Consider the following 26854-nt stretch of genomic DNA (forward strand, 5'->3'; position numbering starts at 1 on the left):
AAATTTGTTTAAGTTTTTAACCCACAGAGTTCTCTTTAGATTACATGAGTTAGGAGACTGTATTACTATTTGTAGACTCATCAATTTTTCATGGAGATAGAATGGAATATATTCCTTAAAGGTAACATTCAGTGTCCCATAGTAGATAAAAATCTAATTTAATAGTTTAGTAGAAAGAATGCCCAGAAAACAGCTGTCCAAACAATGACCAGTAAATGAAGCAGATTTTAATAAACATTCCTTTCATTGGAAAAGCTATACATTTATCTTCTAAGAAAATTATACCACTTTTTTTATTGAGGTGAAATTCACACAACACAAAATTGACCATTTGAAAGTGTACAATTCACTGTCTTTTAGTGCATTCATAATGTTGTACAGCCATCACTCCTAGCTAGTTCCAAAACGTTTTCATCACCCCCAAAGGAGACCCTGTACCCATTAAGCAACCACTCCACGTTCCCCCGTTTCACTTTTAAAGTGATACAATTTCTCAGGCATTTGCAAAGCTTAATTCCTCTTTTTCCATACTTTTGATAAATCTTTCCCAAAGAAAATTTACAGACATTTCATTGATCTAATGAATAAATATTAGGACGTATAAGTGCAAAAAATTATCTTTAAAATTAACTCAAACTCCCCGTGGCAGCAAGAAGAAATCAGGGATGTCCACTCTCACCACTTCTGTTTAACATTGTACTGGAGGTTCTAGACAGGGCAATTAGGCAAGAAAAGAAACAAAAGGCATCCAGGTTGGAAAAGAAGTAAAACTGTCTCTGTTTGCATATGACATAATCTTATATATGGAAACTCCTAAGGAATCCACCAAAAAAGCTGTTAGAACTAAGACCGCAGGACACAAGATCAGTATATAAAAATCAATTGTATTTCTATTCACCAGCAATGAACAATCCAAAAATAAAATTAAAGAAATTCCATTTACAACAGCATCAAAAAGAATACAACATTAGGAATAAATTTAACAAAAGAAAGACAAGACTTGCACACTAAAAACTACAAAGCATCACTGAAAGGAATTAAGAAGATCTAAATAAATGGAAACAGCCCACATTCATGGGTCAGAAGGCTTAGTTTTGTTAAGATGGCAACACTCTCCAAATTGGTCTAAAGATTTAAGCAATTCCTCTCAAAATCCCAGCTGCTTTTCTTGCAGAAATCAATGAACTGATCTTTTCAACTGATCAATTCAGATGGAAATGCAAGGGTCCCAGAAGAGCCAATACGATCCTGAAAAACAAACAAAGATGATTCCCACTTCTCAACTTCAAAGCTTACTATGAAACAACAGTAATCAAGATAGTGTGGGACTGGCATAAGGATAGACATATGGATTAATAGACTAGAATGAAGAGTACAGAAATAAACCCTCACATTTATAATCAATTGATTTTCAAAAAGGGTGTCAAGAAAATTTAATGGGGGAAGAATAGTCTTAACAAATGGTATGGGGACAACTGGATATCCACATGCAAAAGTATGAAATTAGACTCCTACCTTACATCATATACAAAAATTAACTCAAAATGGATCAAAGAACTAAATGAAAAAGCTAAAACAAAAAACCACTGGAAGAAAATGTAAGTGTAAATTTTCATGACTTGGGTTAAGCAAAGCCTTCTTAGATATAACACCAAAAGCACAAACAGCAACAGAAAAAATAGATAAATTGAACTTTATCAAAATTAAAAATTCTTGTGCTTCAGGGGCCGGCCCCATGGCCAAGTGGGTAAGTTTGCATGCTCTGCTGCGGCAGCCCAGGGTTTCACCAGCTCGGATCCTGGGCGCGGACATGGCACCACTCATCAGGCCTCATTGAGGCGGCATCCCACATGCCACAACTAGAAGGACCTGCAACTAAGATATACAACTATGTGCGGGGGGTGGTTTGGGGAGATAAAGCAGAAGGAAAAAAAAAAAAAAGATTGGTAACAGTTGTTAGCTCAGGTGCCAATCTTTAAAAAAAAAAAAATTTTGTGCTTCAAAGGACACTATTAAGGAAGTGAAAAGGCAACCTACAGAATGAGAGAAAATATCTGAAAATCATATATCTGATAAGGGACTTGTATCCAGAATATATAAAGAACTCTTACAACTCAAAAGACAAATAATCAAATTTAAAAATGCACAAAGGATTTGAATAGACATTTCTCCAAAGAAAATACACAAGTGGCTAATAAGCAGGTGGAAAGATGCTCAGCATGATTATTCATTAGGGAATTGCAGATTAAAAGCACAAAACCTCTTCATACCAATAGGAATGGCTAAAATCAAAATAGACAATAACAAGCGCCAGTGAGGATGTGGAGAAATTGGAACACTCATACATTGTTGGTAGAATTGTAAAAAGGGACAGCCACTTTGGAAAAGTTTGGCAGTACCTCAAAAGGTTAAACAGTTACCAAACGACCCAGCAATTCCACTCCTAGGTATATACCCAAGAAAACTGAAAACATGTGCACCCAAAAATGTGTGCAAATATTCATAGTAGCATTGTTCATTACAAAGTGGATACCCAAATGTCCATTAATTGATGGACGAACGAAATGTGATATATCCATACAATGGAATATTATTCGGCAATAAAGAGGAACGAAGTATGTTACAACATGGATGAGCCTTGAAAGCATTAAGCTAGTCACAAAAGGCCACATGTGTGATTCCATTTATATGTCCAAAATAGGCAATCTATAGACAGAAAGTAGATTAGTAACTGTCAGGGGCTGGGGAGTGGGGGAGAAAAGCATGAGAGGGATTGCTAATGAGTACAAGGCTTCTTTTTGGGGTGAAAATGTTCTAAAAACAGTGATAGTGCTGATGGTCGCACAACTCTGTGAATATACTAAAAAACCCACTCACTTGAACACTTTAAAAAGGTAAATTTTATGTCTGTGAATTATATGTTAATGAAGCTTTTTATTTTTAAAAGTTATTTCAAAACTGTTCATATAATGTCCACATTTTAATAAATTGAAGTGCAATAAAAATAGACATTCCCACAATATTAAAATAATATGTTACATTATACAATTTACATTTATACACATTAACATTTTATTCTGCTGGTTCCAAGCTATCCAAAATTAAAATTCCCACATAAAATGATGTTCGTGTAAGGTACAGAAATGCTTACATGCAGTGCTTTAGCAATCAATTCTCCACCTTCTGGGCCAATATCATTGAACATAAGGTTTAAGTAAATGAGATAAGGTTGTTTCTAAAATAAGGAAAGAAAAGAAGGCTTTACACATGTATTATTAGAAACCAATCAACAATATACAAGAGCTGCTTTAAGTGTTTACCTCCAAAGAAAATCTTTATAACCCAGAAAATCTGAAAGTCCAGCAAAAGAAACTACCTTTAAGGAAAAAATCACCATTCTCATTTAAACATAATTGCAATATAAATGAAAGAAAAATACTATATTCAGTTTTGACCAATGATTCAAAGTATGGATGTACTTTATGTATTTAAGCATAGTGTACAACAAGTTTGCAAAAGATGACTCAGGAACTCTAGGTACCAGCTCTACTGAGACTAAATCCATAAACAGGCTTTCAGTGTATTTCAAGTGTTATAAATACAGCACAGGGTCAGGACCATAGACATTTTGCAAGACGAGTGTTTTGTGTGTGTGCCATTGACTAGGCGGCTTCATGGTAAACAGAACTAAGACCATTTTGACGATGATGATTTTTGCAGCATTTTTATTTGTGATTGCTAAGAATAACTTGTCTACTTCCTATTTTTTTATATCTTCACTCTGTCGTTATGTTGTATGCCATTTTATGGATGAGAATTTTAAGATCATTTTAAGCTATTAGAAGCACTTTTAGCAGATGAGATTGGGACAAGAAGTTAGGAAATTAAAAAGCCAATTCAAGGGAGGAATCAAAACAATGATATATGCTGCTTTAAACATTGTAACTGAAAGCACAGATAAACACATTTGTCAATCTTCTAAGGTTGAAACAGGGCCTTTTCTTCAAGTACACCTACTCTGATTGGCAGAGCACAGTCGTTCTTAAATAGAATGCAACCATAATGCAGCATTTCAGCTCGGGGGGTCTCCAAAGTGAAGTCTGCAATACAGGTTAACTTAGCAAGCGTGGGGTGCTCACACCCTGCACGTTCGAGAGAACAGACTCGTTCTTAACTGGCTCCTGGGAGAAAAACAAAACAGAACGAAGAACATTTTGTTCTAAATTAATACCTGAAGCAGTCTTGCAGCATAGTATGCGCCAACATCACTTAGGAGGTTATATCTAACATCCAAACCTGAAGAACACAGACGAATAGAAGCTGATACTTCTTGTAATGAATACTTAAAATCAGGACAATGAAAACAGGAGGTAATGGTTCTTAAGGAGACATACCAGTAATATATGGATTCTTCTTTAAAATTCTGTAAAGAATCCAAAAATCTTCACCTGTTACTCTTTCTACTGGTGTTAAGCGACTGTTACCAGCAATGTTTAATGTGATTCTTTCCAACCTGTTAAAATACAAAAAAAGAAACCCAGTAAAGAAAGAAAAGTATTTTTTCTTCATGTGTGAAAAGTAACATCACGGATAGCATTTACTGGAACCAAGTACATACCACAATATAGATTTAAACCAAGTAACTTTACTGAATATTCTAGATTTTGCAAAGCAATTTAATATACGCTATATAATTTTGCACACACACACAAAAAAACAAAGTATCCCACTTGGTAGATAATGACACTGAAGACTTCAATAATTTGCCTAAATAACCGCAGCTCACAGGAGTTAAGGACAAATCCGGAGTCCAGACTTGGAGACTGCTGATCTAGGGATCTTCCTGTTCCTGCACAAAATTGGGGTTCTCTTACCCAATGCACATGAAGAGCCCAATTAATCACAGCATCAGCTTTTGGGGAAGAAAGCAGCTTTATTCTGCAAGATCGATCCACAAGGAGACAGGGGGCACGTGCCCTCAGATGTGTCTCCCTCATTCAGGATTTGGAGTGAAATTTAAGAGATTAGGGAGAGCAGGCTGGCATGCGGAAACGCTGGCAGGACAGATTTTGATTGTTGGGCTTCTAAACATTTATGACAGGGTTTCTAAATGTTTATGGTGAGGTTCTAAACTTTTATGATGAGGCTCTAAACTTTTATGATAGGATTCTAAACACTTATGTTGAGATGGGGAAGGAATTTTAACGTTGGATCTTCCTGAATGAGGGACCCTCTCACTTCTGATAAGAGTCTGACTTTTACGTTCCGGTCATGTCCTGGTCCTTTGTTTCCATGGGGAGGAGAAACTTTGGTTCCGTGGTCATTTCAAGTCAAGACTTCTTCTTCTGTGCATGCTCTGGCTCTGTGACTTTGCAAATTTTCTGAAAGGCAATTCTTAATCACTCTGTTATAAGGGATGGGGACAGTGGACTTGGTCCTGGAGGGCCCACAGTTACATTCCCAGAATCCTGCACTACCTCCAAGCCCTACTAACAGCGTCAGTCATCTACTGCTCTGAATCAAAAAAGAGGTCTGTCTCACCAAGGATTTGCAAGTATAAAATCACTCAGTATTCCAGGATTTTCACACAAATCTGTATCAGTGAATATTACACATGTAATCAAGGATTTGTCTTCCTTACCCATTTTTAATTTCTTCATCCACTTCTTGGAGTATGTGCAATATAAAAGGATTAATTTTCTGGGACTTTTCCATACATAGATTATTATAATGTTCCTGGAGACTGTCAAACGGTTCTGGAGCTTTTGAAAAATAAATGCATTATGCTTCATTACATATAAGTTATCCCAGGAGCTTTTTTTCCAAAAAAAAAAATAAGTATAGATACAGATATAGATATATTACACTTATTTCAAAGATATGACTGTGTGTGTGTAGAGATTCGGGGGTGGGGAAGAAAGGGAGACAGAATGAAGACTAGAGAAAAAGAAGGACGGAACGTGAGAGAATAAAAATGCTGTTTGGAGAACCAGAGCCACAGGAGCACCACTGAGGGTGGGCAGACACTAACTTGGAAGTGACATAAAGGGAGAACTAACCTCAGTTATGTAACAGGCCTGGTAGCGAGGAAAATGATATCCACAGAAATTACATATTTCGTCCAAAATCATCCAGCTAATAAGTGCAGAGTACAGAATCAACTGACTCCAAAGCCTCTTTCTGCTCTGCCGCTCTGGGTTACGGTGACTCAAGGTTTCTTTAATGGCTTCATAAAAAGACAATTTTATCAGAGAATCTAAATTCAGTAGGGATCTGAAAAGCCACCAAGCTCCGTGGGCTTCTTGGATACCCTCTCCACCGTGCAAGTGGAAGGCATTTTTGAATATAGCTGTCAGTTCTTCCTAACACCAAGTGGAGGTCTGGCTCAGAGAAGCTCTTCACCTACCCTGGCCTTCCACTTCCTCTTTTTAAAGGTGATTTTCTCCCTGTTCAGTCCTTAATAAAGAAGAGGGAAACAAAGCAGAAGAGATCCCCTTCCTCTGTTATACCTGCAGCTTTCCTTAATCGTCTTATGTTTTCAATATTACCTTAAAGGTGTTATTTTTCCTTTTTCTCCCCAAAGCCCCCTGGTACATAGCGGTATATTTTTAGTTGTGGGTCCTTCTAGTTGTGGCATGTGGGACGCTGCCTCAGCATGGCCTAATGAGTGGTGCCATGTCGGCGCCTAGGATCCAAACCATCGAAACCCTGGGCCGAGGAAGTGGAGCACACGAACTCAACCACTTGGCCACGGGGCCGGCCCCCTCAATATTACTTTAAAAGCATTTTTCAAGGCCCAGAATTTCTGGGGTGGAAACAACACTGTCACTTTCCTAGGAGCACATACCACTGTCTTTGGTTCTGTCCTACCTTTTGTGTACGTCTCTTGGAAAATCTGTGCTCAGAGATCTCACTACTGAACCAGCCTGGTGTCTTTAGGAGCCAGCCTCTCCAAGTCTCTACATCTCAGAGATGTTCTTTGCTGAGTGGATTTCTGCACTATATGAACTAATCAGTTTGCTTAAAAATTTGCAAACAAGATTAAAGATGAGGAACATTATATTAAAAATGAAAGCAAATAAACTTTTCTTACAGTTTTTTAAAATAAACTTTTTTATATATTTGGGTTTTTTAATTGAAGTTACGATAGTTTACAACGTTGTGAAATTTCAGTTGTATATTATTATTCGTAAGTCATATTACAGGTGCACCACTTTACCCTTTGTGCCGAACCCCCATCCCACTTCCTCCTGGTAACCACTAACTGTTCTCTTTGTCCATGTGTTTATCTTGCACATGTGAGTGGAATCATACAGAGTTTGTCTTTCTCTGTCTGGCTTATAAAATAAGCTTTTTAAAAATAAATTTAACCCACACTTATTCTAGACAACTTTGAAATTTCAATATCAAAAACAAAATAAACATTCATCAGCTAATCCCACTGCCAAAGAACCACTACAATTGAGATTGGGGTATTTCCTCCCTGTTGCTTTTCTTTTATATGCACATATAAGCATTTTTAAACAAAACTGGAATATTTCAGTATAGTTCTATATCTTTTTTCAATTAACATTATATTGTGAGCAATCTTCCATGTCATCAGATATTCTCTGAAAATGTTTAATGTTAGCATAATTTCTGTCTCACGGATGATGGACATAAGAAATCCTTCACTTATTTTCGGAAATTTTCATGTGCTTAAAAAATCTTTTAGCACAATATTTCCCAAACTGTGTTCTGTGGAATACTAATCTGCAAGATGACCAAAGATGTTCTAAATAGAATGGGTTTTATTGTCAAATAAGTTCGAGAAGTGCTGAACTAAACAAGGCTAGACAGACCTCTCTATCTACAACACTTCTCAGGACGTTTAAAACACTCAGGTGCACAAAAACTCTTCAAATCGTTGAGCCTGGAGGGGAGGGAAGATAAAACCGCTCCATTTCCCAGACTTACGTGACCACGGTTCACACAGAATGCAATCTAGAAAACGCTACGTTAGTGTCCTCAACGGGAAACAAAGCAAGTAGATCTCAAACAGATTCACTTGTTGGAGCTGGGCTCCCACTGGGCTTCTTTCCTCCCTTCTGCCAACTGCCTTCCTCGGTATTAAAAATAAGACAGACGCCCCGAGAAAATCACTGAGAGCGGGTGGCTGCAACACCCAGGACAAGCAGAAATGTGTCAGCCTTACAACTCAAGACTCTGTGAAGGCACGAAGTAATCTTAGACTACAAGTAGCCAAAGAAAGTTACAAGAATTTACCTATTTAATTAACTGGCATTGGATTTAGAGTATTTAAAAGTTTCTGCTCTGTTTTTCAGCTACTCTCTCTTTTATTTAAAATTCACCTAAATATTGTAGTCAGGATTTTATGGCACCAATAATTTATTCCCTATACTGTATTCATATTAGGAGAAACATCATAAATCAGTCTACAATTTGTAAAGCAAAAACTAGGAATAACCAGTTACACAGGAAAATGTTAAGAACGTATAACCCAAACTTCATTTTTCATCCACACCTGTGTCTTGAATTTCAAATAATTTTCACCTAGAAGCACGTTTTAAAATTTCTAGGGACAGGGCTCATTTTGGAGGTGGTTCCCTACGCCCTCCTATACGGGAACAGCAAGTACTGGGAAAGCAAAGCGTCGAGGGTCAGACTTGGGTGCCTATCCAGAATCGGCTGTGTGACTTTGAACACGTGACTTAAATTCTCCGATCTTAAATTTCCTCTGATGCTGAAGGCAGAGCATAACTATGCCCATCCCACGGGTGCACTGAGGAGTACGTCAGGCTCCTGGTACAGTGCCATATTCACAGACTTAAAACAAGCATCCAAACTGCAAAGGTGGGGGACGAAGGTAGTGCAGCTGTGCTTCCTTTGCTAGAGAGAATCCTCGGACGCAGACATATTTAAAACGGAGCGGCACAGAGATGCACAGTCGGAATGTTCTCGAGACCCTCCTGCCCACTGGGCCCCGCTGGAGCTTCCCCAGAAAAGGGCCCGAGAAGAGCATCCAGACACCCTTCCCGGAGACCGTAAGAGCAAAGCGACAGACACACCTTCCGTCAGGACAACCTATAGCGCGAAGGGCGGCCCCGCTGCTGGGACTTGGGCTCCCCTTCCGCCCGCGTTTGGGGGCGCCCCAAAGTTCCGGCCGCAGCCTGCTCGGGGGAACGGGCCCGAGCTCGCCCCGGCGCCGAAGGACACCCTGCAGCTTACCGCGGCCGTCGGCCGAGGCAGGGGTCGCAGCGGGGGCGGGAGGGGGAGACTGGGACTCCGTCCAGGGAGCCTCCTCGCCGCCGGTCCACATGTCTCTCTCACCCTGCGGGCCGCGGCGGCGGCGTTGTCATGACGACCGCGCGCATGCGCCTGCCTCGCCCAGGCCGCCGGCGTGCCGCGTGGGGGTGCCCGCGGTCTGCAAAACCCCGAGCGCGGCGTCGAGCCGGCTGCGCGGTCCCCTGCCATTATCCGCTTGAGTCCTGAGGCCAGAGTGGGTAGGCAGTGACCGCAGATGCGATGGAGGCTCCCTGGTCACCACGTCTGGGTCCAGGTCACCCCGCCCTGGTTTAAAGACACTCTGAGGGAGGGCGCCCCGGCTCCTTTTCAGGGAGGAGTTCTCGAGGTTTAGGGAGCACGGGTGATGGGCTAGAGGCCGGGGCTGCAAAAACGATTATGACACAGTCCCCTCCCCAAAGTGCGCACAGACCGGCGGGGGCCAAGTGCAAAAGCAGATAGAGCACCTGCATGGATAGGGCGCGGAGCTAGGCAGCATAAAGGGCCATGTAGATCAGTCTTGTGGAAGGGCAGGGGCATCGAAGAGGACTTCTGGGAGGAGGTAACATCCTGACTGGTCGAGTGAACCTGCCTGAGGGCAGAACGGCTTGGTGCGTGCTGGAGAAGCGCAGGTACTTGGGGCTGCCCAGATGAATACGGGGCGGGGGGCACGGCAGCAGGCAAGGCCAGATCCACGTGGAGTCCTGTGCGTCCTCTGAGAAGCACAACTGCGATGGGGGAGGGCGCTGGGAGCCCTCAGATCGGGGTCAGCTGATGGAGGATGGGTTTGATATGGCCGAGGGGAGACGAAATCTGAAGTAGCTGCAGGAGCCCAGGAGAGGTAATAAGGCTTCAGCTAAGGCTGGACTTGGGACAAGGAGAAGGGGACAGAACCCAGGATAGTTACATAGTAACGTGGTCAGGATTTGGTACTTGGATGTGAGAGGAAGAAGAAGTGGAAGGAGAGAAGGAAAAGCCTTTTGTCTGGGGTTGCCATAGATCAAAGAGAAGGAAGTCCAAGGGCCCTGTAGAGGACTCTGGAGCCAGCCAGAGACTGCTTGCCTGTGAGAAGGTGAAACCAGACCGTTTATGAACACAGTTCAAAGGACAAATAAAGCGTCCCGGTCCTCTCTCCCTCATGCTCCCCACAGGCAATTCCAGACCAGTGCGCCACTGCTAAGAAATTGTTGTCCTCGGCAAGTCAGGGGTCTCTTGAAACCCTGTGTACCCCAAATATTTTAAACATCACTCAAAATAACATTTCTTCAAGTTAAACATGATGATGGTAGAAAACAGACACTTATGTGTTCGTTTCTCCATGTGCTACCAACAATGTTGAAAGGTGGATTAAATACTAAAGTGTGAGTGCAGGTACAATTCAGCGTCTGCCCTTCCCCATGCCTCCTTTAAAGTATTCTGGGTTAAGAAGGTGGAGGAAAGTAAAGAGAGGTTGAGGGTTAATTAATTACTACTCCAGGAGAAGGGAGAGAGACTCTTCCAAGGGAGCAAGAAGCGCAAAATCAGACTTTTATTCTAGAGAGTGACTCATAAACAGGGTCAGAACAGAACAAACAGAAAAGAGCTGCTGTAATCAGACCAACAGCACCCACAGCACTGTTCTGCCTTAGCAAGACAAAAACAAAAGTATTTACACAGAACTACAGCCTGCAATGTCAAAATGTACATCAAATAGGGTGATCAACTGTAAAACTCATTTCCATGGGTACACTTCTCATTATCCCCAATGATTTCCAGACAGAGAAGGGATGCCGTTTGAAAAAAACCCTCCCCTTGAGAACCACTGATTGGGGGTAGCGGGGTGGGGGAGAGAAATGTTGCTGAGGGGCTTTAAGGAAACTTAAGTTGATTCATTAGGTGCTTATGTGTCCAGAACCCAGAGTGGAGGTCTGACTTCAATCTGAGCTTTACTAGAAGTCAAAACCAAAGAGAATATATGAGGGTGTGGAATCCCCGTGCTTCAATAAAAGGCAGCATTTACATTCCTCTGGCCCCTTGTAGTAGGAAGGTTGAGTAGGTAGATCTTTATATTAGTAACTTAACAGGTGTATCTTTGACTATAGTTTTGTAGGAGATCCAGAAATATTTTTCAAATGATTGTTTCTTTTATTGTAACTCTGTTTGAAAAGCCAACAACATGGTATTTACTTATGACTTAGGGAAGGAAACACAGATAATGTGCTACGTTGTTTCCTGATAATATGGAAGTGGAACTGAAGGATCTGGGGGAGTTAGTAGCTAACATCCATTAGCTATTTTTCCCAACTATCAGATGACTCAACAAATGCCGGAACAGAGGAAATTTCTGGTTGAATTTTCTGCTGAGCATCTGAAGTGCTGACTTCCGGTGCTGTTCCTGCATACGTGTTGTTTAGGTACTGAGTATGCAGATGGCAAAATGAGTGTTCTGTTATTACAAATGGTTTGGCCCATGGATAAAAGATGACTGAATTGTATGAAAAATTTACCTTCTCATTATCTGATGAGAAGAGAAACTTTCTCAGTGCTTAGTGGTGGAATAGTGCCCAAAACCTTCATGCTCATTAGGCAAGATGACAGTTTGAAAAACCAAATTCCAAAGAAAAAGAAAAGGTTTTGTCTAGCGGTGTGGGCAGAGGAATGAGGGGAAGATACATTTTTGAAAAGGGATAAAATACCACTTTGGGATCTATTGAAAGGAAACAAGTGTGAGAAGTTATTTCAGATCAATAATTTGGCGACGATGGGGATGGGCGCACACTGCTCAGCACGAGCCAACAATTCTGGCTAAAGAACGTTCCTCTAAGGCCTTTTTCACCTTCAGATGACTGATCAGAGATTTTCAAAAGGACACAGTTACTGAATCCCAGCTTGGGAGAACTCTTTGCTCTACAAAACTTTCAGAGCTCATTACAAGATTATAGCTTTTTTTTCCCTTCTACCATTTCTCATAAGAAGAAAACATATCAAGCATGTCAATAGCCCAGTACTAACCATGATCAGTTTCTACTCACAGAACACTTGTAAGACCAAACGTGTGGGTTTTCCATAACAAGCAATTCTCCAGTTCTCTCTGGACACCAACTAGGTGTCCTACAGTTTAATTGTGACTCTAACTACCCAGAGTTAGAACAGACCCCACTGGTCGAGGACTCAGTCACACAAGACTGCTTCCCACTTCAGATGCCAGTCACAAGTCCCAGGTTGTCACCTGTACTTCCACCAATGGGCTACAAATCAGGGGTTCCCACGACCCCCTCCTCAGGTTCAATAATTTGCTTTAATGGTTCACAGAACCCAGGGAAACACTTTACTTACTATAACTGGTTTATCATGGAGGACACAACTCAGGAACAACCAAATGGAGGAGATGCATAGGGCAAGGTATGGGGAAGGGGCACACCACGCTCCCGGCACCTTGATGTGTTTACCAACCCGGAAGCTCTCCAAACCCTATTGTTGAGGGGTTTTATGGAGGTTCCATTACATAGGCATGATTGACGATTGACTAAATCATTGGCCATGGGTGATTAACTCAATCTCCAGCCCCTCTCCCCTCCCTGGAGTTGGGTAGGGGGGCCTGAAAGTTTCAACACTCTAATCACATGATTGGTTCCTCTGCCAACAAGCCGCTATCCTGAAGCTATCATGGGACCAGCAAGAGTTACCTCCTTAGCATAAACTCAGGTAGGTTTGAAGGGGGCTTATTATGAATAACAAAAGATGCTCCTTTCACTCAGAAAATTCCAAGCGTTTTAGAAGCTCGTATCAGGAATGTGAGAACAAAGACCAAATATATATTTCTTATTATATCGTAATATCATACCCAGAATCCTGCCTTTATAATTGGCTAAGCCATTTAGATTCCCTCTTGCCCCTGCCGAAAATCTAAAATTTCTTACTTATAAAAGTTTTCTACTCAAGTCCGAAGCTTATATGGGAATTCACCTCAGTACTGAGTGGAGACTTAAAATTTTTCCATGGGATCTAATAGTTTCCCAGAAATTTTTATCAAAGCAAAGGGTAGTGTCACCATTACATGATTCTCCAGTCCTAGGTCAATCATAAATGGTTATTTATGCTATCAGAGAGAGTCACACACCATATTAACCTCGGGACCCTAATCTTATCTAGCCAGTTGTAATCAGACTTGGAAACAAAAGTATCAACACTTGATGTCAATTTGAGAGGATTGACTATTTTCCTAAATGGTTTTCTCAGACATTAAAGGTACACAAAGAAGGGCTAGTTATTAAACTACCCAACCCTGGCTCCTTTTAATGATGATGAAACAGTTATTCCAATGCAACAGAAACTCCACAGTAATATTGGTTTGTAATAAGGTAATTTGACCACATTCAGGTGGCAATCTCTAGGAAAAAATGCCAATAAGAAATCAATCTTCCCCATTCTTATTTACTGTGGCTGAATTACTGGTATAACTATTGCAAATCCTGGCTTTACAACCTCCTTTCATTGAGTCTGCTAATAGATATACTATATATAGCTTTTAGAGGGCCAAATTGGTTCGGGACACATGTGGGATATATCATTAAGGAGAAACAATATATGTACACACACTTTCAGACATTCTGTTACCACACACAAACACAGGTTCGTTTATGCGCCACAAAGTAGGGCCAATAACTGAAACGTCAGGCTTGTGGCAAGGAAAGAGGTTTACTATCAAAAGGCAGCCAGACAAGGGGATGGGAGTTAGAACTCAGATCCACCTCCTTGAAGGGAAAAAGGTAGGGGTTTTAATCTGGGGTTTTAGGGAAGGGAGGGAGAGCATGTGCTGGGGTTTTAGGGAGGGGAGAGGGAGCATGCGGCCTTGCTGGTTGGCGCCTTCCCACCAGCATGCGTCTGGCCTTGAAGACTGAATTTCTTTTTCCTTGACTCTCTGGACTTTTCTGGTTAGTTTTTATCTTCGGCCTGCGTTTGGCCTTGCAAGGCTAAATCTTGACATCTGGACCTTGACTTCCTGGAAAGACAGCTCACTCATATACTAAGGAGGGACAGAAAGGCCTGGTTAGTTTTGAACAGTTGATCCTGTTGAATATGCACAGCTGTAGTGAGCACAGCTTATCTTAACGTTTTTGCTCCACGGAAGATTGTGTAACTCCTTAGTTCTCCCTTCAATCCTAGGCAGGTCTCATCAGGCAGCAAGATGAACGTTTGGAGAAATAAGTTCTTCTATGTGTCTGGAAGCCCAGACGCACCTGTGTTAACCCTAATCAGGATGGCCGGTCCACACAAATTTCCCCCGATGACCACTGGAAGGCTGAAAAAGAAAATCAAGGCTGAAACCTCACACCCAAGAAGAATGATTGTAATAAAAACCAGGCTTCCTGTGAACAAATGATGTTAAAAACCTCAGCGAGGTTAAGTCAAATCTCCGCTCCTCCTCCCACCTCCTCCTATCTTCTGAGAGGAGCCTTTCTCGAATTTAGTTTCTTTATCTGTAAAACAGGGCTCATAACGGTGCCACCTTCCTCGGGTTCTTGGGAAGATTGAATAACTTAAGTAAAGCCTAGAGCACGTAATAAATGTGTTGGGTGTTCTATTTTGTCTGTATCATCGCCTCAGTCTGGATACTGTGGATGATCTAGGAGCCTTCAGCATTGTCAGGAGTTTGTGTATAGGAAACTGGAGATTTTTATCCTACAGGACTGAACAGTATTAGATTAATTTAATCTGTCTGATGACCAAATGACAAAAATGTTGGAGACAGCTCGTTCTAGACATAATTTAATCAACGATAAATATTTTGCTTTCTTTAAATAATAGAGACCAACACTGTCCCAGAGCTCTTTTTGAGGCTAGGAATAGAGTAACAAGGGTCTGAACTGTTGTGCTGCAAGGAGCAGTAATATTAAGTGAGGGGCTGGAAACACACCCCCTCCATCTAGGGACCGGGCCTCTGTGCCGAATGAGAGGCCCAGCACTCCAGCAGGAAAGCCCCCATCCTAGAAGGCAAGTCAAAGATGCTACAATCAGCCTGGCCACCATCATGTCATAGTCTTCTCCCCTTTCCCCCTTAGGCTTTGGGTGTACGTGTAGGTGTGTATTAGTGACAAAGGATGTGGTCTTCTGTAATACAATATTAACATCTTAGATTTATAAGATTTATAAATCTAGTAATGTAAATCTCCCAATTTTGTTCTTATTACTCAAGACTGTCTTTCACAATTCTAGGTCCTTTGCATTTTCATATAGATTTTAGAATCAGCTTGTTAACTTCTACCAAAAAGGAAAAAAAAAGTTTGCTGAGATTTTGCTTGGGATTGCATTGAAACAATAGATCCATTTGGATAGTACCGACATCTTAACATTATTGAGTATTCTAATCCCTGGGCATGATTTCTCTCTTCATTTAATTTCTTTCTGGGTTGCAGCTTTAGTGCATTTTGATTCACTGCAATTGCAAAGGTCCTGCTTAGGGATTTAAGCCCCTCCCTGCAGCCAGGCTTAGGGATCTGAGACCGTGAGAGGACAGGGTCTGTCTCTGCTTTTTAGTCCAGCCGACAACTTTCCCCAAGGCCACTGAGTCAACCCCAGTCTAAGGTGGGGAGACCTGACCCTGCATTTGAGGCTGCTCCAGATTCTCATCCACCACGCTGGCTCACATGTGGCGGTTACAAGTTGGGCTGGTTTCTCCGTGTCCCAGAAGTTCCTTTGCCTATGCCTGTGGACAGCTCGACTCCTAACTGCCAGTCCCCAAACTTGAAAATGCCGCCAGGCGTGAAAGTGCCCTCTGGTCTCTGCTTGTTTAGGAGAGGCTAGTCCATCTCCAGAATTTAATTTTTTTGGCCTTCTTTGCATGCACAACTCAGGTGGCTTTAAGGAAAAATACGATATTTTAAAATATTGCTTTTTCCTAGTGTTTTCTCAGTGTTTACGGTAAGAGCAATGATCTTTTGCAAACTTCTACATCCTACCTGGAAATAGAATCAAGATAGGCATTTTTAAAAGCTGAAAATAGACAATCCTTTTTTTTTTTTTTTTTTTTTTGGTCATGAGTCAACCTTTTAGGAGAAAGAGGAATCTATGCTTCAATACTTCTCCCAACATGAAACACAAAAACTTGCATTTTACGTTGCGTCATAATGTCAAGCACTGCATTTAATCAACTAAATTTTAATTTTTTCTCTTAAGGATACCAAGTCTAGTGGCAGGTAAACTCGAATTTCTTTTTCTTTTGACAATACACGTTTCAGATTTTGAATATTTCAACCTACTATCAAAATAATGGCAAATGACATCATAAAATCAGTAGAACAGTCATCTAAAATTCCTCAGAAAAATGATCCACAACAGGCCTCTGATAGAACATTTTTCATGGATGCTTCGAATCAGAGCTTGGCTACCATTCCGTCAGAGATCTTAGAATTACAAGAATTAGAAGAAGTGCATCTGGAAAACAACCAGATTGAAGAAATCCCCAGGGATATTCAGCGTTTAAAGAACATGAGAATCCTTTACCTGAACAAAAACAAGCTGAGGACGCTGTGCCCCGAGCTGGGGGAGCTAAGCAGCCTGGAGGGCCTGGACCTGAGCGACAACCCTCTGCTGCCGTCCTCCCTTCCCGTCCTCAGCGGCATCCGCACGCTGCGCGAGCTTCGCCTCTACCACACCGACCTGGAGGAGATCCCCGTCGTCATCTTTAAACTCCTTCACCATCTCGAGCTGCTGGGACTGGCTGGAAACCACCTGAAATCTCTGCCCAAAGAAATAGTGAACGAGACCAAACTCAGGGAGATCTACCTGAAGCAAAACAAATTTGAAGTGTTCCCTCCTGAGCTGTGTCTTCTCTACAACCTGGAGATCATTGACCTGGATGAGAACAAACTAAGTGTCATCCCAGAAGAGATCAGGAACCTGGAGAGGCTGCAAAAGTTCTTTGTGGCTTATAACAGCCTGCCCTGCCTACCCGAGTCGCTGTGCCAGTGCAGACAACTGTCAGTGCTGGATTTATCCCACAACCGCCTCCACACCATCCCGCGCGCCCTCGCCCAGCTCCCGGGGATGACGGAGGTGGCGCTGAGCGGGAACCACCTGGAGAAGGTGCCGCGCCTCCTCTGCAAGTGGACCTCGCTGCTGCTGCTCTACCTGCGCTGCACCGGCCTGCGCTCGCTGCCGCGCTCCTTCCGGAGGCTGGTGCACCTGCGCTTCCTGGATCTCAGCCAGAACCACCTAGTACACTGTCCGTTGCCGATCTGTGCGCTGAAGGACCTGGAGATCTTGGCACTGGATGATAATAAAATATGGCAGGTACTGACTCCCCTCCTGGCTACGTCACTATGCTCTCACGGGCTTTTTCTGCCCTAAGTTGGTGTGGTTCTCTGTCTAAACATCAGCAAATTCCAACTGACTTGATGGGCAAAAGTCCAGGTTTAACAAATATATCCAAAAGGTGATCATTTATATTACTTTTTTCTCCCTAAATAACAATAGGAATCATAAATAGTAGCTAATGTTTATTTGCATTGTGTATGTGCCAGTCACAAGGCTGTGTTTTACATGAATTATCTCCTTTAATCCTCACAATGACTTTCTGATGTGGGTGATACGATCCTCGATAACAGATGAGGAAAATGAGGCACAGCGAGCTTCCCTAACTTGTCAAGGCCACACCCGTACCTGACAGGGTCAAGTTCCAACCCAGAGCTGCTGGGCTCCAGGGTCTATATTCCTAACAAAGACCACCTCCTAGCAGGGTTTGCTTAACAGCGCCCTTTTCTGACACATACAGCCTTAGGCCTTAATGTTCCGCTCATGGGAGAAATGCAACAGATTTGTCTCTAGACAAACAGAACAGAGTTGTCTCAGGGAAACTCTCCCACATGTGTGCAGGGTAGCGTGTTCAAAAATGTTCATCATGACCTTGTTGATAATCATGAAATATGGGAGACAATCTAAATGTCAGGTGGTAGAGGAATGTGCAAATAAATTTTGTGCATATTTGTGAAATGGAATACTATACAATAATTTAAGTGAATTGGAGCTATCTGTGCCAACGTGGATGGATCTCAAAATCATGGTGTTTATTAAAAAGCAAAACACCAAATTGCAGAACCTTATACCACTTATAAATTTTTAATCACACAAAACTACCTATACGCATACACACAACACATTTTATGGATATTCATATATGTCATAAAAATATAAAAATATGTACTGGAAAAAAACTCACTAAATTCTGAATCGTGCCTGCCTGTACTGGGCCTTCTTTTGACCTATTCACCAATTATTTATCTGTTCCACCCGTCCCTTCCACCCAGCCTAAGGCACCTGTGAGGAAGGGTTTCCCAGTTAGGAATAAAGCCAGATGAAGGAACGGTGGTTCAGAGGGAGGTAAGAAGCTGTTGAGATATATGGCTGGGCTTTCTCTTCTACAAGAAAATAGATATCTCTAACATAATCAATAAGGTGATTATGACATTATTTTAAAAATGAGATTTTTTTCATGTGGTTTAAGAGAGCCAGAAAGAGAGCAATAGGTGGACACAATAGTGATGCAGATTTTGGCTTGACAAAGGAAGGAAATAACATGATTAGAGGTCTCCCTCCAGAGTAAGGAGCTTTTCATTCCAGGAGGCGATGTTTAAATTTGGCCTGGATGGCTAGCTATGGAACGTATTCAACCACCATATTAGAGCGTTAGATTAGAGGACCTTTTTAAGGCCTTCCAACTCTGCAAGCCTGGAGTCTGTGGATGATACCCGCACGGGCACTCAGCCTCTGTGTTCACTGGAGGGTAGGGTGTGACAAGATATAAAACCGTGATAGCCTTCGGTGTTTGCTTCCAACTGAGATTTCAACTGAAGTTTCACAGTTTCTGAATTAAAGCCTTTTAGGATAAGAGGTCATGTCACTAAATTGATCAGTTCCAATAACCAAATTCATTATGAATATTTTAATTGCAATATTACACTGATAACTTTAGTACTGTTTTCTTTCAATAGTGTCAAGCATTTGCTACACTACAGTTCAAAAATTTGCAATAAAGTAGGTTAGAAATTGCTCCAATTTAAAGGAGTGCATAAAAGAGAAGAGCAGAGAGGCTCAGGGAAAAAGTGGAACTCCAGGCTTTAGATCTGCAAGTATGAATACAATATATGCAAATATATATGCAAACTTTTCATCAGTAGGAATTGCTAAAATTGCTCTACTTTTTGTTTAATAATCTGCCTCAAAACTAAAAGCCTGGGTCAAGCCCAGTGGCTCAATGGTAAGTTTGCACGTCCCACTTCAGAGGCCCAGGGTTCACCAGTTCAGATCCTGGGTGCAGACTATGCACCGCTTATCAAGCCATGCTGTGTCAGCATCCCACATATAAAATATAGGAAGATGGGCACAGATGTTAGCTCAGGGCCAATCTTCCACAGCAAAAAAAATAAAAATAAAAAATGAAAAAAAAAAACCTAAACTAAAAGCCCAATTTATTGTCTTGCTATTAAAAATAACCTTGACCTGAAACCTATCTTTTTGGAATACTTTTAGTTACCTCCAGACTTCAGCTCACTTTCAAAATTGAAGATGCTTGGACTAACCGGAAATCAGTTCTTTTCATTTCCGGAAGAAATCCTTTCTTTAGAGTCTTTAGAGAAATTATACATTGGGCAAGATCAGGGAACCAAGCTCACCTCCATGCCAGAATCCATCAGGAGACTACAGGTAAGCCTCCCCAAATGAGCAGGCAAAGACGTACACACCACTGATTCCTTCAGTTGGCTGACACTGAGAAAGCATGGCAGTGTCCCCCCGGGCTGCATGTGGACTCATCCATGCTGGAAGTCCAGCTGCAAGTAAGCAGTCCTCGTTACACTTAGAGGCTTCCACTGCCTTCCTGACCAACCCCCGGGGCCAATAGTTTTTCCATAAAGTTCTCATAAAACAAATAAACACTAGGTTCCCATGCTCTCTTTTCCCTGCATAAATGAGAACCACGTCTAATGGCTTAACTCAAAAATAATTTTATTTTTTGATCATGTTCTTTAGATAGGTTTTCCCCTTAATCCCAGTGGCTAATGGCCCCCATTGAAAGAGCGTGGGAACTCACAGGTGGGTCTGGTTATTATAATTTCATTTCTCGATGTAAGGATCATTGTGGTGTACTCTCATGTTATTCAGAGTCTGAAAGAGCTGCATATAGAGAACAATCATCTGCAGTACCTGCCTGTGTCCTTGGGATCAATGCCTAACTTGAAAATTCTGGATTGCCGCCACAATCTGCTTAAGCAACTTCCAGATGCCATTTGCCAAGCACAAGGTGAGGAATCTCAGTAGATCTGTAGCCTAGTAGAGTGTGAGGCCAGCATTTCCTGTGATGAAGGCTTCTTTGCCTTACTAAAGGCCAGTCTCAGTGTTTAGAGAGCTTACACCTACCCCATTACCTCCTTGCAGGACTCACCAGCAATGTGAGAAAGGCCAGGTACCTGCTTAATACAGCTAAGAGCCTCACAAAGGCAGTAAGATTGTTTATTGGGAACTGAAAACAAAAGTAAATAGCAACTGCGAAGAAAATTAGCATTCATCTATATAGTCATTACACCACCAACAATAATTAACTGAATACCTACTATATGCAAGAATCTGGAGTTGAGGGTCTTGCAGTAAATTTGTGTTAGGTCACTAAGTCACTTGAATAAAAAAACATATTGACCCAGAGTGGTGAAATCAGGAGGGGGCACTTTCTGGAGCTACATGATTGACATGATAAATCATATATGATTCATATTTAAACACCAAAACATTTTCCACTAGGCTAAACCATTCTTTATTTGTACATCCATCAGTCCCTTCATCCACTTAACAAGTTTTTGCTGAGCTCCTACTGGGGCCAGATTAAGAAAAATTTTTTTGCCATAGCATGCTGAATTTTCGAGTTTATAGACCTGTTTTCAAACTATGACTATTCTTCTTTAATGAAAGGAGGATGAAGGAATATAAGTGGAAGCTGCTGCCTACGCACAAGACATTCAATGATTAGAAGCTAGGGGTGGGTACACGGTACTCCTATGTGATGCTCCGACCATACATTTTGATCCTGTCCTTGGTCCCTGGGAGGAAAACGATCTCAGCACTTTTTAGTGTTTGCTCTTTTCTTGTCTCTAATACTTATTTACACTGGCTCCAACAACTCTGAGTTGTTATAAAGAGAACTTGGTTTGCCTCGTTAAATCTGATGTCTATCGTTACACGGCACAGCAGGAAGCAAACATTTCAAAGGGACTGAACTAAAGAAGGCACATTTTAATTTTGCTTGTCTTAAAGATAAATCCATCATTTAAAAAAAAAAAATCGTTTCAGCTTTGAAAGAATTACTGCTGGAGGACAACTTGCTCACCTGCATTCCGGAGAATTTGGATAGTCTAGCGAATCTAAAGACCCTGACACTGACGGACAATCCTATGGAAGACCCCCCAAAAGAAGTGTGCGCTGAAGGCACTGAGGCCATACGGGCCTACCTCCGGAAAAAAAGAAAGGAGAAAATTATGGCAACAAAGGTAAAATCAGTGAAAATTCTGGCTGTCACATTTCTGCTTGCTTTGGAGAGGGCTTAGCAGCGTTAAATACATTATGGGGCTGCTCTCCACACGTCTATCCTTTGGCTCCCTGTGGAGTAGACTCTTGTTTCCTTTTGTGTCCCCCAGGGCTAAGTGAATTTTTGAACATCATCCTAGCATTTTTGTCTTTTATGTCTCTTATCTCTTTGTCAGATAAGAAGCCAACAAACAGGCAAAAGAAACCAAAACCTCAAGTCCCCAAATGCTCTAAAATTCCTGGACTGTTCCCTGGAGTGAAAAGGTTATATTAACAAAGTCAGTAAGATAAGGCTGAAATATTAGAACTGAAAGCATTTCTGGAACAGTGTTCTAGAGAGCAGAGCTCTGCCCTGCCACTAACTCGAATCAAAGGGCTAAGAGACTTGGCCCTCTCCTCTTGCCCACCAGGCCCATGGAGACATCAGGAAACCCCAGACAGACCAGGAACGTCTCCACTTCAGCCAATATTCAATATTCTTTATTCAGTTGGCCCAAGCCAGTGGTACTGGCTGCATTTGTCCTCTGACTAGTGTCCCTACTTCCACATCTACTCCCCCTACAATAGCACCTTCCACTCAGCAGTCAGACTGACGCTATTAAAACATGGCTCAGATCTTGCCCCTCCTCTGCTGAAATCAATGCTTCTCCATTTTACCTGGAGTAAGTTAGTCTTTGGTCTGCAAGACCGCCTATCAATGGCCCTCAACCATGTCAGACCTCACGCTTCCCTTTTGTGATAAATATTATGTGAACCTCCTTTACTCTTCTGAAATTAAACTAATAGATAATATAACCTACCAAATTCGCATACTTTTAATAAATTAATGTCTTAGCTGCAACATAAAGGAAAAAGAAGAGTAATTTATATTAAAACATTTATTTTAAGATGGATATACTCAAGAATGACTACACTGCAAGAACGGAAATAATACTTTTTGGCGATTTCCTAAAAGCATTTTGAAAAATCATGTAGTCTCTTTGCACATTTTACACTTTTTTGCCACTAAATTTAAATCATTGCAAAGGATTTACTTTCTAGTGAATTTAAATATTGATATTTTAAAATAGAGCTATTAGTTCAATATTTTAAATGTATCCAATGGAATCTAAATACATATTATGATTTGATATGTCGGTCAACATCAGTTTACAAAATACTTGAACAAGCAGAAATTTTGTCACTTCTTTTTCTTCTAGAACATGTATTTCCATTCGGCTCTCCCCTCAGAATTGACTTTAATGTTTTATTTACATATATAATTTTTAAGTCACATCACCTTTCATACTTTCAGGCAACAAAAATATTTATACCAATTAAATTCTAAAATTAAAAAACTTTTTCTGTGACTATAGGGTTTTTGATACTCTGGGTTGAGCCATGTTACAGTCATTAGTAGTATAAAATTGACCAAAACAATATAAAATCTATTACAAATTTTGGAATTTAATTATTTGACCTATAGGATTTGGGGGAAATACAGAAACAAATGAGAGAGACTTTCTTCCCACAGTTTGTGTGTCCTTGCATAAATATTACTTATTGCTGGAACGAGACAGGGTTTGGCATCGGTTCTACTCCTATTTTTCCTTTTACAGATGAAGCACTAAGAAACCTTGTTCCCATAGAAAAGTTAACAAGAATGGAAGAAGCTTTTTTTCCCTTTTTTATCAATATTATTTTGTTCTAAATGACCATGCCTCCCACATCTCTGAACTTCTTCTAGATTTGTATCCCAAAAAATCAGACAATAGGCTCTAAGCTGGCAAACCAACTGGTCTTCCTTCCATTTTCTTGGAAGCCAAGAGTTGGAAACCACCCGTCTTGCAGAAGGATTGGTTACCCAGTCCTTAGGGCCAACATCAATACTGCTATTTTGAATTGCCCCTTTTTTTGGTGTCCCAGAGCTTTGTGGAGTCCAGGGCAACACACTCTAGTCTGATGCAGGTGGGTGAGAGGTGTGCCGGGGGGCAGGTGGGAAGGGGTGGGTGGGAATGGAGGATCAGCAGCTGTGTTCCTAGGTAAGTACATTTCAGAACTGGGGTACACGTGGAAGCTGAAGCTCTGGAAACAGATTGCCTCCAGACTATCCAAGCCTGCACAACCCTCGGAAAATCTTTGCCGACCAGGGTGCATGTCACACGGTTGAAGACTTTAAACCTTAAGACAACAAAAAGCCCTGAACATTTCCAGAATGCTCTAGAGGACAATACTGTCCCCCTGGAAAATCACCACCCTAACTGATCTGCTGCTCTCACTCCCCATCCCGTCTTTCCCATCTTCACTTTCCTTCGGTCACAAATGCAATCCTTGGTGTTTTTCCCAGGCCCGAGCATACTCCTGCCTCAGAGCGAACACTGGCTCCTCCGTCTCCCAGAGACGCTTCCCCCAGATATGGACAAGCCTCCAGCCCTCAGTTAGTTCAGTCTCCGCTCAGTATCCTCATGCCTGCCCTTGATCCACCTTATAAAACTGCATACCCCTACCCACCTCATTCATTCATTCATCCCACAAATATTTGTTGATCTTCTACTGTGTGCCAGGCACTGTTCTAGGCACTGGAGAGACATCAAGGAACAAAGCAGACACATATTTCTATTCTCATGTTGCTTAACGTCTAATGGGAAAGGAATGAAAACATGAAATATAAAACATAAAATTATATCCTGTGTTAGAAAGTGATAAGTGGTATTGGGAAAAAGTTTAAGCTAAGAGGAACTGAGTTTCCCAGAAGTAGTGTGTGGGTGGGTGTGTTGTGGGTGTTTCAGTTTAAATGCGGTGGTCAGGGTAGGCCTCATTGGAAAGGTGACTGCCTTCATCAGCTCAGGCTGCCACAACAAGATCCCATAGACTGTGGTTTAAACAACAGAAATGTATCTTCTCACAGTTCTGAGGCTAGAATCTGGGATCAGGGTGCCAGCAGGGTCAGTTTCTGGTGGGAGCTCTCTTCCTGCCTTGCAGACTGCTGCCTTCTCCCTGTGCCCTCACATGACAGGAGAAGGAGAGCAAGCTCTCTGGTGTCTCTTCTTATAAGGGCACCAATCCCGTCACGAGGGCCCTACCCTCATGACCTCATCTAACCCTAATTACCTACCAAGGCCCTGTTTCCAAATGCCATCATGCTGGGGGTTAGGGCTTTCAACACAGGAATTTGAGTTAGGGGGACAGGACACAATTCAGTCCATGGCAATGACAATTGAATAAATACTTTAAGAAGTGGAGGGGCGAGCCATCTGAAGACTGGGAAGAGTGTTCCAGGCCAAGGGAGCAGTGAATGCTAAGTCCCTGAGCTGTGCCTGTTGGTCTGAGCAGTGAGGAGGCCCGCGTGGCTGGAGCAGAGGGAGCGAAGGGGGAGACAGGAGGGAGGGGGCAGATCAGACAGGGCCTTGTAAGCCACTGTAGGAACTTGAGCCTTTATTCTGGGAGGAATGGCGAACAACTGGAATTCAGAGTCTACTCCTGGAGGAGGGCTGTTCCTGAGTAGGTGGGAGGCAGCAAGATGCTGGGGGATTAGGAGCTGGCTGTAGGTAGGAGCACAGACAGTCCGGGAACTCGAGGGAAGGCTGAGTATAGGCACTCCCGATTCTCCTTACTGTGCACTGTCATCTCCATGTCACTTATCACATCTGTCAAAGTATACATTGCCATGTTCATTGTTCATTGTCTCTTCCCCTCACTGGAACGTGAGCTCCACAAAGTCAGTGACATTGGTATTTAGCTGCTGTTGCCCAAATATCTAGAACAGCGCCTGGCACATAAAAAGCACCAGATACTTTTTTCAAAATTTGCCTGGATGACTGACCGGTTGAGAAAGAGAGAAAATATGGTTTAGAGTTCTAATCACATTCCATTCTCCACATCTTTAAAACCATGTACCAGAACAAAGAGTTGTAACCCTCCCCAGTCCATATCGATACCAGCTGATGCTGTCTGCATTTATCTTGTTTTCAGATTCAGGCATGGTGGCGTGGAATGATGGTACGGAAAGGACTTGGGGTATTTGAAGAACTGGTAAAAATGCAAAAGAAAGGAAAGAATTCTCCGAAAGATAAGAAAGGAAAGAAGGACGTAAAAGGAAAACCTGTAAAGGGAAATAAAAAGTAATTCTATAGATTACTGAATTGAGGTAATGAACTCTGATGGATTAAGAAGGCAAAATATCTAAGAATTGGATGCCTACCACACTCAAATTATTCACAGAATTATGGTTATGTATAAAAATAAACATTCTTACTTTTACTGAAATATTTATGGATAAAATGATATGATGCCTGGGATTTGCTTCAGAATCATCAAGGAGAGGTAGGCGCGGGGCATCCAAATGAAACGAGATCGGCCATAAGCTGATAATAGAAGCATATAATAGGTACAGGGAGGTTCATTATACTATCTTGTCTACTTTAAAAACTTTTAATTTTGAAATAATTGTAGATTCACAGGAAGTTCCAAAGAAATGTACAGGGAGGTCCATGCACCCTTCCCCCTCCCTCAGTGTTGACATCTTGCAGAACTATAGTACAACAACAAAACCAGAAAATATACATCAGTACCCTCCACAGATATACAGGCACTCATCTGTGTGTGTATCTCAATGCAATTTTGTTACATGTAGCTTCCTGTAGCCACCAGCACAACAAAAAACAGAATCGTCCCACCACTGCGTCTCCCTTGTGGTACTGCTTTCGGTCACACCTACCACTTACCCCTCTCCTAATGCCTAACCCGTTCTCCATCTCTGTAATTTTATTATTTCAAGAATGTCACCCACAACTAGAAGGACCTGCAACTAAGATATACAACTATGTACGGGGGGGTTTGGGGAGATAAAGCAAAAAAAAAAAAAAAAGATTGGCAACAGTTGTTAGCCCAGGTGCCAATCTTTAAAAAAAAAAAAAAGAATGTCATATAAATGGAATCACATAGTATGTAACATTTGGGATTGGCTTTTTTCACTCAGCATAATTCACTTGAAGTGCATCCAAGTTGTTGCATTATCAATAGTTTCTTCCTTTCTATTGCTGGG

General features: G+C 41.8%; 2 protein-coding genes across 10 annotated transcripts in view; one reads left to right on the plus strand and one right to left on the minus strand.

The window, feature by feature from the left end:
• LRRC34 (leucine rich repeat containing 34) overlaps positions 1-9551 on the minus strand; it is a 21895-nt gene extending 12344 nt beyond the window's left edge. For 2 of the 8 annotated variants that reach the window (XM_008531132.2, XM_008531125.2), the window contains exons 1-5: positions 9229-9551; positions 5642-5762; positions 4395-4513; positions 4232-4296; positions 3152-3235 (exon numbers count right to left, since the gene is read on the minus strand). In XM_008531132.2, the coding sequence (XP_008529354.2) occupies positions 3152-3235; positions 4232-4296; positions 4395-4513; positions 5642-5762; positions 9229-9319 (480 nt within the window). In that variant the 5' untranslated portion in view covers positions 9320-9551. Of the gene's footprint in view, positions 1-3151; positions 3236-4231; positions 4297-4394; positions 4514-5641; positions 5763-6059; positions 6227-9068 lie in introns of all 8 variants that reach the window. The other 6 variants (XM_070583068.1, XM_070583069.1, XM_070583071.1 and 3 more) reach the window with 6 other exon arrangements.
• On the plus strand, positions 9243-25952 carry LRRIQ4 (leucine rich repeats and IQ motif containing 4). Of its 2 annotated transcripts, XM_070583065.1 has the most exons (7): positions 9410-9914; positions 12909-12966; positions 16500-17553; positions 19789-19962; positions 20419-20557; positions 21598-21794; positions 25783-25952. In XM_070583065.1, the coding sequence occupies exons 3-7, from the start codon at positions 16531-16533 to the stop codon at positions 25933-25935; spliced, it is 1686 nt and encodes a 561-aa protein (XP_070439166.1). In that variant the 5' UTR covers positions 9410-9914; positions 12909-12966; positions 16500-16530; the 3' UTR covers positions 25936-25952. The 2 variants fall into 2 exon arrangements, with proteins under 2 accessions (XP_008529336.2, XP_070439166.1); XM_008531114.2 differs by lacking the exon at positions 12909-12966 and having other exon boundaries at positions 9243-9914.
• Positions 25953-26854: the final 902 nt, after the last annotated feature.

Source organism: Equus przewalskii, chromosome 18, assembly GCF_037783145.1.
Source record: "Equus przewalskii isolate Varuska chromosome 18, EquPr2, whole genome shotgun sequence".
Lineage (NCBI taxonomy): Eukaryota > Metazoa > Chordata > Mammalia > Perissodactyla > Equidae > Equus > Equus przewalskii.